Source organism: Schistocerca piceifrons, chromosome 6 (genome assembly GCF_021461385.2).
Source record: "Schistocerca piceifrons isolate TAMUIC-IGC-003096 chromosome 6, iqSchPice1.1, whole genome shotgun sequence".
In the NCBI taxonomy this organism is placed as follows: Eukaryota; Metazoa; Arthropoda; class Insecta; order Orthoptera; family Acrididae; genus Schistocerca; species Schistocerca piceifrons.
In genome coordinates, this window is record NC_060143.1 from 431,393,178 (window position 1) to 431,410,817 (window position 17,640).

The window sequence follows — 17,640 nt, forward strand, 5'->3', positions numbered from 1 at the left end:
CAACATCACAAAAATCAACAGGTGGCTACATGTGATCTGTGCTTGCTTGTCATCAATTGGCTCATGACAAAAACACCAACCATTCCTATCCTCTATCGTTACTGGTGACAAGAAATAGTGTCTTTATGCTAACATAAAGAAAAGAGAGGAATAGTTGAGCTAAAACTGTGCAGCTGCTCCTGGTACAAAGTCCTATGTTCATCCACGAACCCCAATGTTATGCATCTGGTGGAACAGCGATGGTGTGCTGTAGTACAAATTGCTTCCCCAAGGTGTAACCATCACTGCTGACATTTACTGTCAACAACTGAAATGTCTTGCAGATGCAATCCTAGAACAATGACCAAGAAGACTGTGTGAAGTGATGCTACTCCATGATAATGTCTGCCAGCTTTCTGCTAGACTGACAAAAAACACTGTACAGGAGTTGGGTTGGGAAGTCAGTCTGCACCTACCTTGTTCACCCGACCTTGTGCCCTCATATTTTAACCTTTTCCACACTCTATTGAGTGACCTTCAAGAAACTTGCATTCCGGATGAAAATGCACTCTGAACATGGCTCAATGAGATCTTTGGCTCGAAACCAATAGTGAAGGAGAATATATTACGGATAATTAAAGTCTCTGTTATGTGTATCTGTTGTGTTTATTAAACTTGTGGGAAAAATGCTACGAACTTTTGCATCAATCTAATAGATTCATTCATTCATACAAAGAAAATGAGTTGAAGGGAAAGATAAATTACTGAGAACACAGATCAAGAGAAACACATGGAAAGATTTGAAATGGCACATTCACGTGCAGTGATTATTTTGTCTCTGTCTACTTCCTACGCAACAAGTGGTCTTCAGGAATTATTACCTCTATCTCATGTTAACAGTTTTCAGTTCTGTGCATTAAGAATTTTACATTGTACAGATGATTAACGATTAAGATCTCAACCACCAACATTTTCCATACTGAGGTGATTGGTCCACTTGGAGCTGCAATGGGGAGCTAACAACCACCAACTTCCCCAGCCCTGACAAGACACAGCCTCCTCATATGTAATCTTAAACTCATCTGTTAATAAATAATGACACACAAGTGTATTGTTATGTTGGGCATATGTAATAACATTTGGAAAAACAGCAGAAGAAGGAAAGAAGGAAGATTTGTGTTTCATATCCCATGGATAATGAGGTCATTAGGGATGGGGCACAATCTCACTTTTTACAATGGTGGGGAGGAAAACTGGCCAATTTTTTATTTTATTTTTTATTTTATTTTTTTTTATTTTCATTTTTTTAAGAACGTATCCTAGGATTTACCTTAATCAATTTTGAAAAATTTAAATATGAATGACTGGATAGGCATTTGAACCTCTACTCTTACTGAAGGCATCCAGCTCCATATCACTGTCCTCAACAGATTAGATTAGATTAGATTAGATTTACTTTCATTCCAATTGATCCGTAGTGAGGAGGTCCTCCTGGATGTGGAACATGTCAGAACAACAACAATACATGACAAATATTTACAACTAAAACAAATAAGCTAATGTACCATTCCACAGGTCCCAAGTGGAATGATCGTCATTTTTAATGAACACTAAGAGTCATTTTACAAATACTAATGCACTGAATTTAAAATAAAAAACGTTTTTTATTTATTTATAAGCTAATAAACATGTAATACAACTACTGTAATACTTATTTACAATGAACACATTACTGCACTGAAATGGTGCAGAAGTTAGATTATACTTACACACACACACACACACACACACACACACACACACACACACACACACACACACAAATTTTCAGTGAACACATTACTGCACTGAAATTGTGCAGAAGTTATGTTGTACTTATATACAAATCAGTTGGTTTTACTAAGAAATTCATCAATGGAGTAGAAGGAGTTGGCCACCAATAAATCCTTTAGGCTTCTCTTAAACTGAATTTCATTGGTTGTTAAGCTTTTTATGGCTGCTGGCAAGTTATTGAAAATGTGTGTTCCTGAATAATGCACACCTTTTTGTACAAGACTAAGTGACTTTAAATTCTTGTGAAGATTATTCTTATTTCTAGTATTGATTCCATGAATTGAGCTGTTGGTTTGAAAAAGTGATATATTTTTAATGACAAATTTCATTAAGGAATAAATATACTGGGAAGCTGTAGTTAGTATCCCTAGTTCCCTAAACAGGCTTCTGCAGGATGTTCTTGAGTTCACACCACATATAATTCTTACTGCACGTTTTTGTGCCCGGAAAACTTTAGCTTGGCTTGATGAATTACCCCAAAAAATAATCCCATATGACATTATGGAATGAAAGTAAGCATAGTATGCCAGCTTTTTCATTTTTATATCCCCTACGTCTGACAAAATTCGCATTGCAAACAGAGATTTGTTAAGACGCTTCAGCAGTTCTGTGGTGTGCTCCTCCCAATTGAATTTATTATCAAGCTGTAATCCCAAGAATTTAACACTGTCCACTTCTTCTATCTTCTTGTCATCATATGTTAGACATATACTCTTGGGACACCCCTTACAAGTTCTGAACTGCATGTAGTGTGTTTTTTCAAAGTTTAGTGACAAAGAATTGGCTAGGAACCAGTGATTAATGTCCACAAATATTTTATTGGCTGATCTTTCTAAGACTACACTTGATTTGCTATTTATTGCAATGTTTGTATCATCGGCAAACAAAACAAACTTGGCATCTGGTAATGTTACTGATGAAAGGTCATTGATATACACAAGAAAAAGTAAGGGCCCCAAAATGGAACCTTGTGGAACCCCACATGTAATTAGTTCCCAGTTGGATGATGCCTGATAGACATGTATCAAGCTCTTTCCTAATAACACCCTTTGTTTCCTGCCAGAGATATAAGATTTGAACCATTTTGCAGCATTTCCTGTTACACTATAATATTCTAGTTTACTTAAAAAGATATTGTGATTTACACAGTCAAATGCCTTTGATAGATCACAAAATATACCAGTTGCCTGCAATTTTTTGTCTAATGAATTAAGCACATTTTCACTGTAAGTGAAGATAGCCTTCTCAATATCAGAACCTTTTAGAAATCCAAACTGTGACTTTGACAGTATGTTATTTGAGATAAGATGGTTATAAAGACGATGGTACATTACTTTTTCGAAAATTTTTGAGAATGCTGGTAACAGTGAAATTGGACGGAAATTTGATGCTATTTCTTTATCTCCCGTCTTAAACAGTGGCTTAACTTCAGCATATTTCAGCCATTCAGGAAATATTCCACTGATAAACGACTGGTTACACAGATAGCTTAATATGTTACTTAGCTCAGAATCACATTCTTTAATTAACTTTGTTGATATTTCATCATACCCACTAGATGTTTTTGATTTTAAAGATTTTATGATGGACATTATTTCTGTTGGGGTAGTGAGGGTCAAATTCATATTATGGAAATTACTTGAAATGTCTGGTCTAAGGTAATCCATAGCAGCATCTACCGAACCTGACAACCCCATCTTTTCAGTAACAGTTATAAAATGTTTGTTAAAAAGTTCTGCAACACTATACACATCTGTCACCAATGTATCATTTACTCTTAATGCTATTTGTTCCTCTTCATGTCTGGTCCTACCGGTCTCCTCGTTCACTATATCCCATATTGTCTTTATTTTGTTATCTGATATGACTATCTTTTCCTTGTAATATATTTGCTTTGACGTCCATATTACAGTCTTTAATATTTTGCAGTATTTCTTATAATGTGCTATAGCATCAACATTGGAAATGTTTCGGATTGACAGATACAGTTTTCTTTTTGTTTTACAAGATACCCTTATTCCTCGAGTAATCCATGGCTTCTTTGTAGATTTTCCTCTAACCTTGGTAAGTTTTGGGGGAAAGCAGTGTTCAAATAAGGTAAGCACTTTATTAGCAAAAATGTTATATTTTTCATTCATGCCATGAGCACTGTAAACATCAGTCCAGTGAATGTCTCTGAGGAGTGTCCTAAAATAATCAATTTTTGGCTTACTGATTACCCTCTTGAGCTCAGATTTAACAGATTTTATATCCTGTTCAGTATTAACATTTAACAGAAGGAACTGCATGTCATGGTCTGAGAGGCCATTGGCTATTGGTTTTGTAATATAATTTTGTTCATTGGACTTTTCTATAAAGATATTATCAATGGCTGTTTGTGAGCAAGTGGCTATCCTAGTGGGGAACTTTACTGTGGGAATTAAGTTGAATGATAGTGTTACTAACTCAAATAAGTTCTTATTCGGAGAGTCTTTAAGGAAATCTACATTGAAATCACCAGCAACCACTATTTCTTTGTTTTTGGTTATTAAATGGGCCAGTACAGCTTCAAGGTGGTTTACAAACAGATTAAAGTTACCTGCAGGTGCTCGATATACACTTAATATTATGAAAGATTTTTTGTGAAAATCTAATTCTGTGGCACATGCTTCCATATGCTGTTCTAGGCAAAATTTATGAATGTCTATGTTCTTAAATTTATGACAGTTCCTGATGAATGTGGCAACTCCTCCTTTCTCCATTTCTGATCTACAAAAGTGAGATGCTAACCTAAACCCTGTAACACTTAAAAGTTCTATACCAGTGGTCACATGATGTTCAGAGAGGCAGATTATGTCAGCTGGGTTTGAAGACTCTAATTCATCTATGCATATAGTTAATTCATTAATTTTATTTCTCAGTCCTCGAATATTTTGATGCAATAAAGATAGCTGACATTTCACATTGTCTGAGTTAAAATTGGGTGGAGTTAAAATATCTGCTGACAGTTGAAAATTCTTAACCAATGGCTGTTTATGCTGATGTAATAAGCTGGAATTATGTTTTTTGATTTCTTTTTCAAACTGAAGGTTTGTCTCAGTTCTAACCTCTCTTAAAATTTGCTTTCTTTCTGTCCTCCCTACCCTAAAAAAGGGTCTTTTCTGAATCCTATAACCACTGGTATTTTACCACTCATGACAGTGCCTCCCCCCTTTAACTTTCCTGCTATTTCCCCAGCCAATTTACCCTTCCCCTTCCTGTTGAGGTGAAGGCCATGCCTAGTATAATCCCACCTACTGAGAGAATCAACATGAACCACACCAATGTGTGACCCCGCACCCGACATGAGCAGCCGTTCCAGCTCCAAATTAACTCTCTTGACAGAAGAGTTCAAATGAGGTCGGTCATGGCGCCCAAGAACAGATACAAACTCAACACTAGTATGCCTCGATGCTGATGCAATCTTCGCCAGGTCACACTCTATACTGTACCCAGGATTTCTGTCAATACTGTTACCTGCCCCACCCACTATAACCACGGTGTCTTCCTTAGTGAAATCTTTGCAAAGTGATCCTAAATCCTCTGTCACCTGCTCCAGACCAGCACTAGGTTTAAAAAAATTGGTGACCTGGTATTCTGATCCTAGTTCATCCTGCAAGAGTTGGCCAACACCTCTTCCATGGGAACTACCTAACAACAACACTTTCTTTCTCTTTTCTGATTTCCCTACATTCTTACTTTTCAATCTGCTGCTGAAAGTTTGTTGTGCCCTGTCTACACCTGCAACTGCTTGAGGCTCACCAGCTTCTAACTGAAGCAACAGGTCAAATCTATTTTCCACATTCACCATAAAGCTGTCAGACAAAGTTCTAGGCCTGTTCCTCCTGTTGCCTGTTGCCACTTCCCACCTCTCTTTACCCTTCTCCCTCCTTAACCTGTCAAGATCTCCTCTGGCCTTGTCTAATTCAGCCTGAAGGGCAGCAATTTTCCCCTCCTGTTCCAGTATCTTCCTATCTCTACTACAAATCCTACAAAACCACTGATGAGTCTCATTTACTTCCCCTATTCCCACGCCACTACAGTCACCCACATGGAAAAAACTACAGCACCCATCACACCAAAGCCCCGACCTAACAATTCTACGGCAAGTCAAGCACTTTTCACTCATGATAAACGTAATAGTTGATTAAGAATAAGTCAGTTAAATTACAGATAAACACGAAAATATGGTTACACAAATTTGGCCTATACGCAACTGTGTGTAAACAAAAACAAAAGTGCAAAGTTTCTGAAACAACAAGTTAAACTTTACGCTACTTTCCGGAAATGCTAGTTAAATAATGAAGAGGTAAGCTAAGTTAAATTGCTGGAGAGAGCAAGGAACAACTAAGCGAAATTCTATAGATTTGCTGCAGCAGAACGTAAACAAAAAATACGACTGTACGGTCTTTTCGCGTTTTCTGCTATATTACGTAAAGAAAAGTGAAACCTTTAATGGTACACTTAAACGGCACACTAATACACTTATTTACCACGTAATCAGTACTAATCTATATGTTTTATAATCTAAAATAACTTATCTTTACGAGAACACCAAAACTCGCGCTAGTCGCCTGGCTGCAGCGTACCGTATTTACTGGAATCTAAGCCGCACTCGAATCTAAGCTGCACTCGAATCTAAGCCGCATCTGAAAAATGAGACTCGAAATTCAAGGGGAGATAAAAGTTTTAGGCCACACCTCCAAATCGAAACAAAGTTGGTCCATTATAATACGAGACACAATTTAGGTCGAATGAATGACGATACAGCTACAGTAGTTTGGTTCGAGTCGTAAGCTTAACCATTGCTATGCGTCAGGCGCTCCGTCCGTATTTATATGGGTACCCTTCCTTTTTCACGTGCTTCATCTGGTTTGAATTGATTGCTTATTTTTCTTTGATCTGATAAGCGCCGTTATGTGTTTACGTCACTCTAAGCTGAAAATGCATTACTGTACTGTGTCATGCATTGTTTGTCGCATTCTGATAATGAGTGTTTACGGCCTGTCGCTGCTCACGGCATGGCTTGCTCTTGTGCGCGGTTACTTACACTGCTGCTTTCTTTGATAATGATCAACAATAACCAAATAATAGACTGCATATGATGGAAGACGTTCTGAACGAGAGTTTAGCGAACATTTTTCTCCATTTGAAAATCTTTGCAAACGCCTCTTTAGTACATTATATTCTGCACAGAAATTAGAGTCATCTTAGATTTAAAAATCTAGTCAATTGCCGTGCTTCATTTCTGACTGTATCACTATTAGGCATAAGAATAATATGAATATAAACATGACATGATATGTGTATTTTTCCGCGTTTACTGTTGTCTCGCTCTAGTTTCGTAGTTTATTAGGCAGACAGGATTTAAATGAGACAGCAGCAAACACGAAAGAATACATGGCAAAATGTTTATATTCGTATTATTCTTATGGTGAAGAGAATACTGCATGTGATTCACAATTCATAAAAGTTCCTAGTAGCAACTATCTCTTCTCACAGGTAGGAAAAAATTCAGGACGTAGAGTTTCCCATATTGACAAACATCCCAAACAGTCTTGCCAGTCGGATTGTCGTAGTACATTGAAATGCTGCTAGAAGATGAACAATACGAAGTTTCTATTTACTTCGTTGGATAATGTATGAAAGTGCAGTGGTCGAAACTCAGGGCGGAGAAAAAAGCCCGTTTTCCACCTTTTTTTTAAAATTTATTTACTGACGAAGAGGTTTTGGCACCAGTATTTATCTTTGTGCCTGCAAAACATGCCTGTTGTAGCGCTACATATATTCGATGGCAGAAGTTAGTTGTGGCGGCACCTACCAACATTTTTCAGAACTTCCGCTTACTTTGCACTCGATTCTAAGCCGCAGGCGGTTTTTTGGATTACAAAAACCGGAAAAAAAGTGCGGCTTAGATTCGAGTAAATACGGTAAGGAATCATCCCAAAATTACCTTAGATGATTTAGGAAGACCACAAAAAAACATAAATCAGATTGGCTGGAGTGGTCCTTCAACCCAGAGCTTCCTTGTAGCTCACTGGCCTGGTGCAAGTCTTTCAATTGTAACCACTTTGGTGACTTGCATGGTGCTAACCTGCCCCATTTATCCAACTGGGGAATGGGGACCTACGGTTTAATGCTCATTATTTACAACTGCACCCTCTAACACTTATGAATACACAGTTCGTAATTAGTGCAACTTAATTCACAGGAAAAAAAAACTTCACACCCTAACGTAGATTTCTACAAGGGCTGCTGAATTTTATCACACAGAAAATAAAATGTTCTGTGTTTTAACCACTTTACACATAAACTGAATACACACAATTACACACATATCATTACAGCACTACAGAAGTGGTATTAAAGCTGTCAGATAAAATGTCAAAGAGTCTAAATGTGTGTGTAAGTTCTTCATAGAAACTCTTCCTCTGTTGTTGATGAGTAACTCTGTTTCCTTTTGCATTAGTATGTGTGCCAGTTTGTTTGCCTCAAGTAGATGTCAGAGTTGTGATCAAATTACAGCTTTTGGCAAGTTTACTACTCAAGTGCAAATCTGAATAGAGGGTGGGGAGTCATCAAGTTCTCAGGATGCATGCACAAAAATGAAAACTGCATACTCCATATTCTGTTACTCTTAAGAAACAACCTATTTTGATGCCACCCACTACCCTATATATTACGTCATCTGCATTATATTCCGTATCTTTACTATCTTGTGTCACTGTGTACAGGTTTTTTAATTATATTTCGTTTTCATTGCTAAACTGATACTGCAGACATATCTAGCACTTCTTAAATTTTAATTTTTTACTTTGAATGCTATTCTGCAGCACAATAGGGTTTTTGGTTACATAACTAAGCACAAAGCAGACAGCAAGTGAAACTGTGAGAAAATTCAGACAATTTATGAAAGAAGTTCTAGTCAATTAAACTCTTGTAGCAGTTTGTCCAGTTTATTAACTCACTCTTCACAATGAAGATATTGTTATTAAATTACACTTTATAATGTAGTGCTTGGACAATGTACACTTACTCTAGAGTTCTGAAGAAGAATTTGTTCAAACACTAGCAATGTTCTCAGACTTGTTTATGAACCTGTCCATGACTCAATGCCTGAATTATTTGGTGAGCTGTTACCATTACTCCTTAAATTATTTATATTCTATCAAGGACTTTCCATTACCATACTCTGTACTAGTGACATTCATATGTACCAAGAACTGTATTGATGCACTAGATGTTTCAACAGTCAGGAAAATACACTACTGGCCATTAAAATTGCTACACCAAGAAGATGAATTGCTACAGATGCGAAATTTAACTGACAGGAAGAAGATGCTGTGATATGCAAATGATTAGCTTTTCAGAGCATTCACACAAAGTTGGTGCTGGTGGCGACACCTACAATGTGCTGACATGAGGAAAGTTTGCAACCGATTTCTCATACACAAACAGCAGTTGGCCAGCGTTGCCTGGTGAAACGTTGTTGTGATGCCTCATGTAAGGAGGAGAAATGCGTGCCATCACATTTCCGACTTTGATAAAGGTCGGATTGTAGTCTATCGCGATTGCGGTTTATCGTATCGTGACATTGCTGCTCGCATTGCTCGATATCCAATGACTGTTAGCAGAATATGGAATCGGTGGGTTCAGGAGCGTAAAACGGAAAGCCGTGCTGGATCCCAATGACCTCGTATCACTAGCAGTCAAGATGACATGCATTTTATCTGCATGGCTGTAACAGATCGTGCAGCCACGTCTCGATCCCTGAGTCAACAGATGGGGATGTTTGCAAGACAACAACCATCTGTATGAACAGTTTGACAACGTTTGCAGCAGCATGGACTATCAGCTCGGAGACCATAGCTGCGGTTACCCTTGATGCTGCATCACAGACAGGAGCATCTGTGATGGTGTACTCAACGACGAACCTGGGTGCACGAATGGCAAAATGTCATTTTTTCAGATGAATCCAGGTTGCGTTTACAGCATCTTGATGGTCGTATGTTTGGCAATATCGCGGTGAACGCACATTGGAAGCGTGTATTCGTCATCGCCATACTGGCGTATCACCTGGCATGATGGTATGGGGTGCCATTGGTTACACGTCTTGGTCTCCTCTTGTTCGCATTGATGGCACTTTGAACAGTGGACATTACATTTCAGATATGTTACGACCCATGACTCTACCCTTCATTTGATCCCTGTGAAACCCTACCTTTCAGCAGGATAATGCACGACCGCATGTTGCAGGTCCTGTACGGGCCTTTCTGGATACAGAAAATGTTCAACTGCTGCCCTGGCCAGCACATTCTCCAGATCTCTCACCAATTCAAAACGTCTGGTCAATGGTGGCCGAACAACTGGCTCGTCACAATACGCCAGTCACTATTCTTGATGAACTGTGGTATCGTGTTGAAGCTGTATGGGCAGCTGTACCTGTACACGCCATTCAAGCTCTGTTTGACTCAATGCCCAGGTGTATCAAGGCCGTTATTACGGCCAGAGGTGGTTGTTCTGGGTACTGATTTCTCAGGATCTATGCACCCAAACTGCATGAAAATGTAATCACATGTCAGTTCTAGTATAATATATTTGTCCAATGAATACCCGTTTATCATCTGCATTTCTTGTTGTTGTACCAATTTTAATGGCCAGTAGTGTAAATAAATGTATTCTGCCCAGAAGGCAACTGTTACGTTAGGTATCCTAGCTTTTTCTTTATAGGTTCTTCAACACTGGGACAACTATTAATTCACACAGGCATTTCATATAATACTGATAAACTGAACTGTGATTCTAGGTCATAATGAAAAAATAACTTGGTCACACGCCTGTATATTTTCATGATCCTATTCAGTGTAGTCTGCACAGTTACCTCTTAGTATAAGTATCAAAAATTGTCAAGGAAAATACCTTCACTGACAAGTATCATTGCTTGTTATGTATGTTATTCAATTTATTGAATGAGAGGGAAAACTAACAATGGTTTTGAAGGAGAAAGTGACAGAATATGATACCAGGATGATAAAGCCTAGTAAGTAAACACTGGGCAAAAAAAGGAATTTATTTATTTTTTTTTTTATTTTTATTTTTTTTTGGTGGGGGGGGTGGGGGGGGGGGGGGGGTGGAGGGGATGTGTGGACATGCTATCAAGTGAAGAGGGAAACTCACCCAGAGAAGAAAAAGAGAAGTACTCACAAGGACTATTGCATTGGTGACAGCAATAAATTTGCTACTGAGTAGGTCTGTGCTACGTATAGTATACAGTATTAGAAACTATTAACTCTACTGACAGTTTACAATATTTTATATTTATACTGTAATTAAAAACCAACAAAGAAGACACCAGGAAACGTTATCTAACCCTACGAGTGCCCTGGATGTGTTAACATGCACCACCGCTACTGTCCCCAAGTGCTCTGGACATTTTTACATGGACCTTTTGTCCTCCCATCAGCTGCTCTAGGCATGTACATGTGCACTCCGTTTCCACACCCTCTGTGCTCCCTACATGTTAACGCATCTGCCTGCTTTGGCTCTGTGTGCTCCGGATGAGTAAACGCACAAGGCACTTAGCACCCACATAGAGCAGCCAAGTAGCTGAATTTCTGCCCTGAGCGCTCAGCAACTTTCCATCATTTGGCCTTTGTGGACTTGCTGCTGTAATCTTATTCACGTTGCTGATTTCATCTTCATTTTTGTCTGAGAAAATGGCACATTACTGTGGTTGAACAGAGGAAGAAATCTTGAAAATAGTGATAGGTAATTATACTTGGTGCTTGGCATCACAGGATAAAACAAACTGAAGTAGAGTATCAGATGCCTCCGTATAAAGACCACTGCAAAAGTGTTGCTAGAGAGACTAGCAGGCAAACTGATATCATTACATGTAGTTGTTATGAATTCTAAAGGTTTAAATAAACAAAAGGTCTCAGTGGAAACTAAAATAATCAATCCATTTAGTTACTTAGCGATTACATCTTTTGGTACATAACAACAAACAGGTTTCGATTAAAGGTGAGTATCCCACACAAGGTATTATAAGTATTAATGTGTGCAATACCACAGTATTCTTTTCAATAGATAAAAGGCTTTCATTGCAAAGAAAACCTCATTTCAATGTTTTGAATTGTTTTTTAAATACAAAGGATATTAAAACCACATGACTGCCATTGCAAATGGGCAGAACACTGGCAGAAATGCACACAACACTCCCATGGATATGAGAATCAATATCCTGAGAACAGTGATCATATGACTTTGCACTCAATTTTTTAAATAAAATTTCAATTTGTTAGTTTCATTTCATAAACAGCAATAAATGACATAAAATGAACCATACGAAAAGTCTACACAATGAGTTTTTACATCTTTAAAAATCTTGAAATATCATGTAATGCTTTATTTTATTGGATGCAGTACAGTAACTAAGAAGAGTAATGGAAAGAAATTCATTCTTTTAAGATATCATTGCAGTAGTTACTCAGAGATGAAGAAGCTTGCACAGGGCAGAGTAGCATGGAGAGCTGGATCAAACCAGTCTCTGGACTGAAGATCACAACAACAAGATATCATACTGTAAGATTTTAATGCATCAAATGGTTTTCTTAAAACCAGATTGCGTGTGTTTCATAGTGGCTGGAATGTTCAGTCCTCTGTGGCTCTGACAATTTGTGTAACCCACCTGTAGATATAAAACCATTATCTCAAACAAGGTGATGATTTTTGAATTGTTAGCTAGATTTCATACACGACAATAAATGTCCTAAAACAAACCATATGTAAAGTCTATGAAATATATTTTTACCTCACAAAAGTCTTAAAATTTTGTGCAGTCTTTTATTTAACCAGATGCAGGTCAGCAATTTGGATAATAATGAAAAGAAAGATGTCATACTGTAACATGTGAAATTTTTTTGCCAAATAGTTTTCTTAGAGTGAAGTGATAAGTATTTCATTAGTGGCCTGCCACTCACCTGTGTCACTGACAATTCATGAATTAAATCAACAAATGAGGAGTGAAAAAGTTATTACTGTGGTTCCCAATGACTGACGATGTATTAGAGAACTATCACTAACAGATTCACCCTTTCCTCGAGTTACTACAGTTATGAATATGTGTGGGGCAGCAGATTTATGGAAGAGTAACTATGAAAGAATTCTAAGTTACTGAGATGAATCCTATGTGATGCATTGCTTTTGTCATAGGCTTCTACCATCCTACTAAAAATTCCAGGAAAGGTACAATTCTTAGGCACAAAACAGTATTGACACACCTGTGTGTTTGTCTATGGAGTGTTTCATCTCCAGAGGAGTTTTAAAGTGAGAAACTTAAGTTCATTTTTTCCCTTTCTTTTTTGAGTCTTCGGTGTTCTAACTGGTTTCATGAAACCTACCACAAATTCTTCTCCTGTGTCAACCTCTTCATCTCACAGTAGCACGGGCAACCTATGCCCTCAATTATTTTCTGGATGTATTCCATCCTCTGACTTCCTCTACAGTTTTTACCCTCTAAAGCTCGTTCTAGTACCATGGAAGTTATCCTGTGACATATTAACAGATGTCCTGCTACCCTGTCCTTCTTCTTGTTGGTTTTTTCCATATATTCCTTTCCTTGCCAATTTTCCCATATTTCCCAGCATTTTCCAAGTGTACCTCCTCCTCATATGATTCTTGAACAGTGTTCACTATAACTGTTTACAATAACTCTCTTTCTCTGCCCTTCCTTGCTATTCATAACAAATCCTACTCCGGTTATACCATTTTCTGCTGCTGTTGATATTACCCTCATTTTCTGCTGCTGTTGATATTACCCTGTACTTGCCTGACCAGGAACCCTTGTCTTATTTCCATTTCACTTCACTGATCCCCACTATATCTAGACTGAACCTTAGTATTTCCCTTTTCAGATTTCCTAGTTTTCCTATCACATTCAAATTTCTGAGATTCCATGCCCTGACTCATAGAACATTGTACTTTCATTGGTTATTCAGTCTTTTTCTCAAGGTCACCTTCCCCTTGACAGTCATCTCCTGGAAATCTGAATGGTGGACTAGACTGGAATCTTTTGCCACTGGAGATATCACCATGACACTTCTTCAATTATTGTCGTATGTCCTGTGAATACACATTATGTGTCTTCAAAGCAGTGGCTTCCATTGCTTCCTGCATCCTCATGCCACTGATCATTGTTGCTTCTTCTGCTTTTAGGGGCAGTTTCCCACCCCAAGGGCAAGAGAGTGCCCTGAGCCTGTGTTCGCTCCTGCAAACTCTTTGACAAAGCTGTTTGCTGAATGTGGGTGACTACTTATGCCAGAAGTCATTGGCCACCATTGCTGACGATTTTTATTCAAAATTTAAGTGGTGGCAGGATTGGAACCCAGTACCAAAAAGACACTACCCCTAGACTATGCGTACTCAAGTAGATAGTCTTTCTCTCCTTTAAAATGCATTTTTCTGTTCTTTCTGCATCCACGGCATCAGGGCAACCTGTAATATTTATTGTTAATAGAGTAACTGTATTTATTTCTTACTGATGGGGGCTGGGGGAAGACAAAACTTGTAACAGCAGCTAAAGTCGTCATGCCCAGCACTCCAGGAACATGCAGCACAGGGGAGATAGACCATGCGGTAAATCCAGTATTTAGGTAGTGGTCAGAACATGGTCTCCCAGGCAATGACAAAGCTATGCTCTCAATGGAGTGTAGCAAGCCCGTTTGTAGCAGTCAAAGGGTTAAAATATGCGAAGCTAGATGAGGGAGAATGTGCAAAGGAACAGAAATATTTGTGAAGAGGACATATTAAATTAGATTTTAACCAAGTGATTTGGCGATGGACTTCTACTCAGAAGGGCAGGAGATTGATTCCCCATCTGTCCATGGGGTAGGTGAATGGGAAAAGGAGGTGGGTGGGGATGGAAGAGCACAGTAAAGCACAGTAAAGGGTGACTAAGGTCTATGAGGAAGAGGCTGCAGGAGAACAAGACAGGAATGTGACACTGGTGAGCTCACAATCCTCCTGGCCTCAGTCTCTTTTAGCCCTGTCCAACACCCAACCCACCCCTGTCTCTCTTCTCATGGCTCCCCCCTACCCCCACCTTCTCACTTCACTCATTCCACACTTACAGAGTCTTCTTCATGGCCCCTGTTCTAGCTCCCACTTCCATTAACTTCACTGTGTGCCACATGTAACTCCCCACGCCCGCACCAGGTCCAGCTCACTAGTATCACATTTCCAGCCTGTTCCCTTCCTCCCTTTCCCTTTCATATCCTTATCCCGGTTGAGCTATAATGCGAGGTACCATGTAATCAACCAGGATAACACCGTCTGAAAGCTTAGTGACATTTTCAGTCCTGTTTATGGGCTACTGACTGCTCAATTCCTCCGCTTTATGGAGAGTTTTCTTGTTTAATCCTTCCAGTATTTATATGTGATGTAGATTCACAACAAAGGAATTTGACAGTTATATGGTTAATTTCATGTGGAGTATAAAATTAAGTGTTTTCAAGTAAAGTGTTCACAAATTTCAAACTGTGGAAATTAATAACTTTAGGAGTAAAGGAGACCATTCACCGACAAGCAGAAACACAGAGTTGTAGACAGTCACATACAAAACAGAGATAGAATGCTTGCTGGCTTGTGGCAAATAGAGGGATTCCTCTGAAGGAGAGCAAGTTTTCTTTCTCTTTTTCATGTGTGCTTGTTGACAATTCTTCTGCTTTTTAGGAAATGGTCTCCTTTATTCCCAAAGTATTTACATTCTACCAGAGCTTTCTTACAAAAAAATTTAATAACTATGATTATCAGTAAAATTACAGAGATTTTCCAGCAACATTTCTGCAGTCTCATTTATTGTAAATGCATAAATTAAAAAGAGATACTCAATTTCATTAATTGGATGTCTTCTCTGAGAGTAGGTCCTTTGTGTATCTTTTTATTGTGTGTCGCTGTTTTCCTTTCCTGTTTGCAGTATATGCAACCTCATTTTTCGAAAATAGACAGAAAAAACATTTAAATAGCAATGACCATCTTCAGGTCTGTGTCATAACTCATCCTAAAATAAAAAAGGCATAATGGTATCATCACAAAATATATACAAAATCAGTATATCTATACCACACATATTTAAAATATGATGTAAACTAAGCCACAGTTCTGGCAGTCATACTGCCTCTATTGCTACTGGCCACGACCAGCAGCGATAGAGGCCGCATGACTCTGCCAGAGCTGTGGCTTGCTATGCTATCCTGATTTAGTGTATATTTTGTGGCAATTCCACTATGCCTTTATTATTTTAGAACAAGTTAAAAAACAGATCTGAAGATGGTGATTGCTGACTGAAACTGGTAGTCTTATGACCAAAGGTTTTGTGATCGTTGGCAGAAATAAAAGAAACTCATTCTGCACTTCCTGGATCACTGTTTAGACCCACAACTATGTTGCAACTTGTGAAAAACATTTAACTGTTGGTTGAGAGCATTTTCTATTCGTGAAATACAAGGGCACAACATCTGTAATTAGGACACTGCTTCTATTTTGACATATAATTTTTATAGATAGAAAATTGACAGTAATAAAAGCAATTCTTGTACAAGTGGCTAGGTTTTCAGTACCAACACTAAAATAATGATAAGGTACTTCTTTTGAATTAAAGAATTAAATTTCATTTCAGTAACAATATACACACCTGTTTCACTGCTGGCGTCTAGTCGTTGGCCAGCTAAACTACGAAGAAAATTGTCAACAGCAACATCAACATCAATATCCATATCTTGGTCATTTTCAGTTTCCTGCACAGAGTCCTGCTGCTGTTCACGATCACACAGAGATAATTCAATTGCAAGTTCTAACTGATGTTGATCTTCACGATTCCCTGGAATAAAATAATACATTTTAGTGGATCAATTTAAACTAACATGTAACACTACAGTAGTTTCAGTATTTGATTACTATTGTATGTCATCTGGATACAAATCATGCAATGCAATGCAATGATTTCATACTGTCATTATACACTGACATAAGTGAAAATTGCAACACCAATGATAATTGTGGCTGAAATGAAATTTATATCAAGCAAGACACATAAGACAATACAAAAATGATTAGAAATACAGATATATCCATGATCTCTGTCTTTGAGAATTTAGTATAGGGTGGAGCCCTCAGGCTCTGCAATTAGAGCCTCAAAGCATCCTGTAATGGAATCAAAGAAGGCCTAGTACTGAAAAATCTTCTTCCCCATGATTTGTATGTGAGTTCACAAACCATCAAAAATGTTTCTTACAAGAGAGTGACAAAAAAGTTTCAATGAACTATACTCCAAGTGTGTTTGGTGTGGAACATATCACACAAAAGTGCAGACTAGGAAGTAGTACTATTCACAGTTCTTCAAGGAAGGCTTGCAAATCTTTCACCATCATGGCTTGGCATTGCCTTGCTTAAGTATTGTTTATTGTTACTGTTTCACACTGTAATAACTCTATGCTGTCTAGTAAAACTAATTTAGATAGAATTCTGCCAAGATAAGTAAAGCTATGTGGACTCTTTCTGAGAAAGCCTCTGCAAGAGTTAATGTAGCTACTCTTTGTGTATTCATTCCCATGGAATATGTGAAACTGGTGCACATGCTAATCTTATAACCTGGTGTAAGCAATGTGGTGATGCTACTAAGCTCAGTGATGGTGATTTGTATGCATATTATAGCATGAGGGAGGGGCATGCTACAGGCTTAATAACTTCCCTCATGAAGCAGCTGTTCAGACTACCCTAAGTGCCTACGGGTCAAGATAACATACTGTATAC

The 17,640-nt window shown here is 38.2% G+C and overlaps 1 protein-coding gene across 3 annotated transcripts in view; it reads right to left on the minus strand.

The window, feature by feature from the left end:
• The window catches only part of LOC124802978 (ankyrin repeat and IBR domain-containing protein 1-like), a 579,445-nt gene that overhangs the window by 83,636 nt on the left and 478,169 nt on the right, over positions 1-17,640 (minus strand). For all 3 annotated transcript variants that reach the window (XM_047264079.1, XM_047264078.1, XM_047264080.1), the window contains one exon: positions 16,523-16,708. In XM_047264079.1, the coding sequence (XP_047120035.1) occupies positions 16,523-16,708 (186 nt within the window). The remainder of the gene's footprint in view (positions 1-16,522; positions 16,709-17,640) is intronic.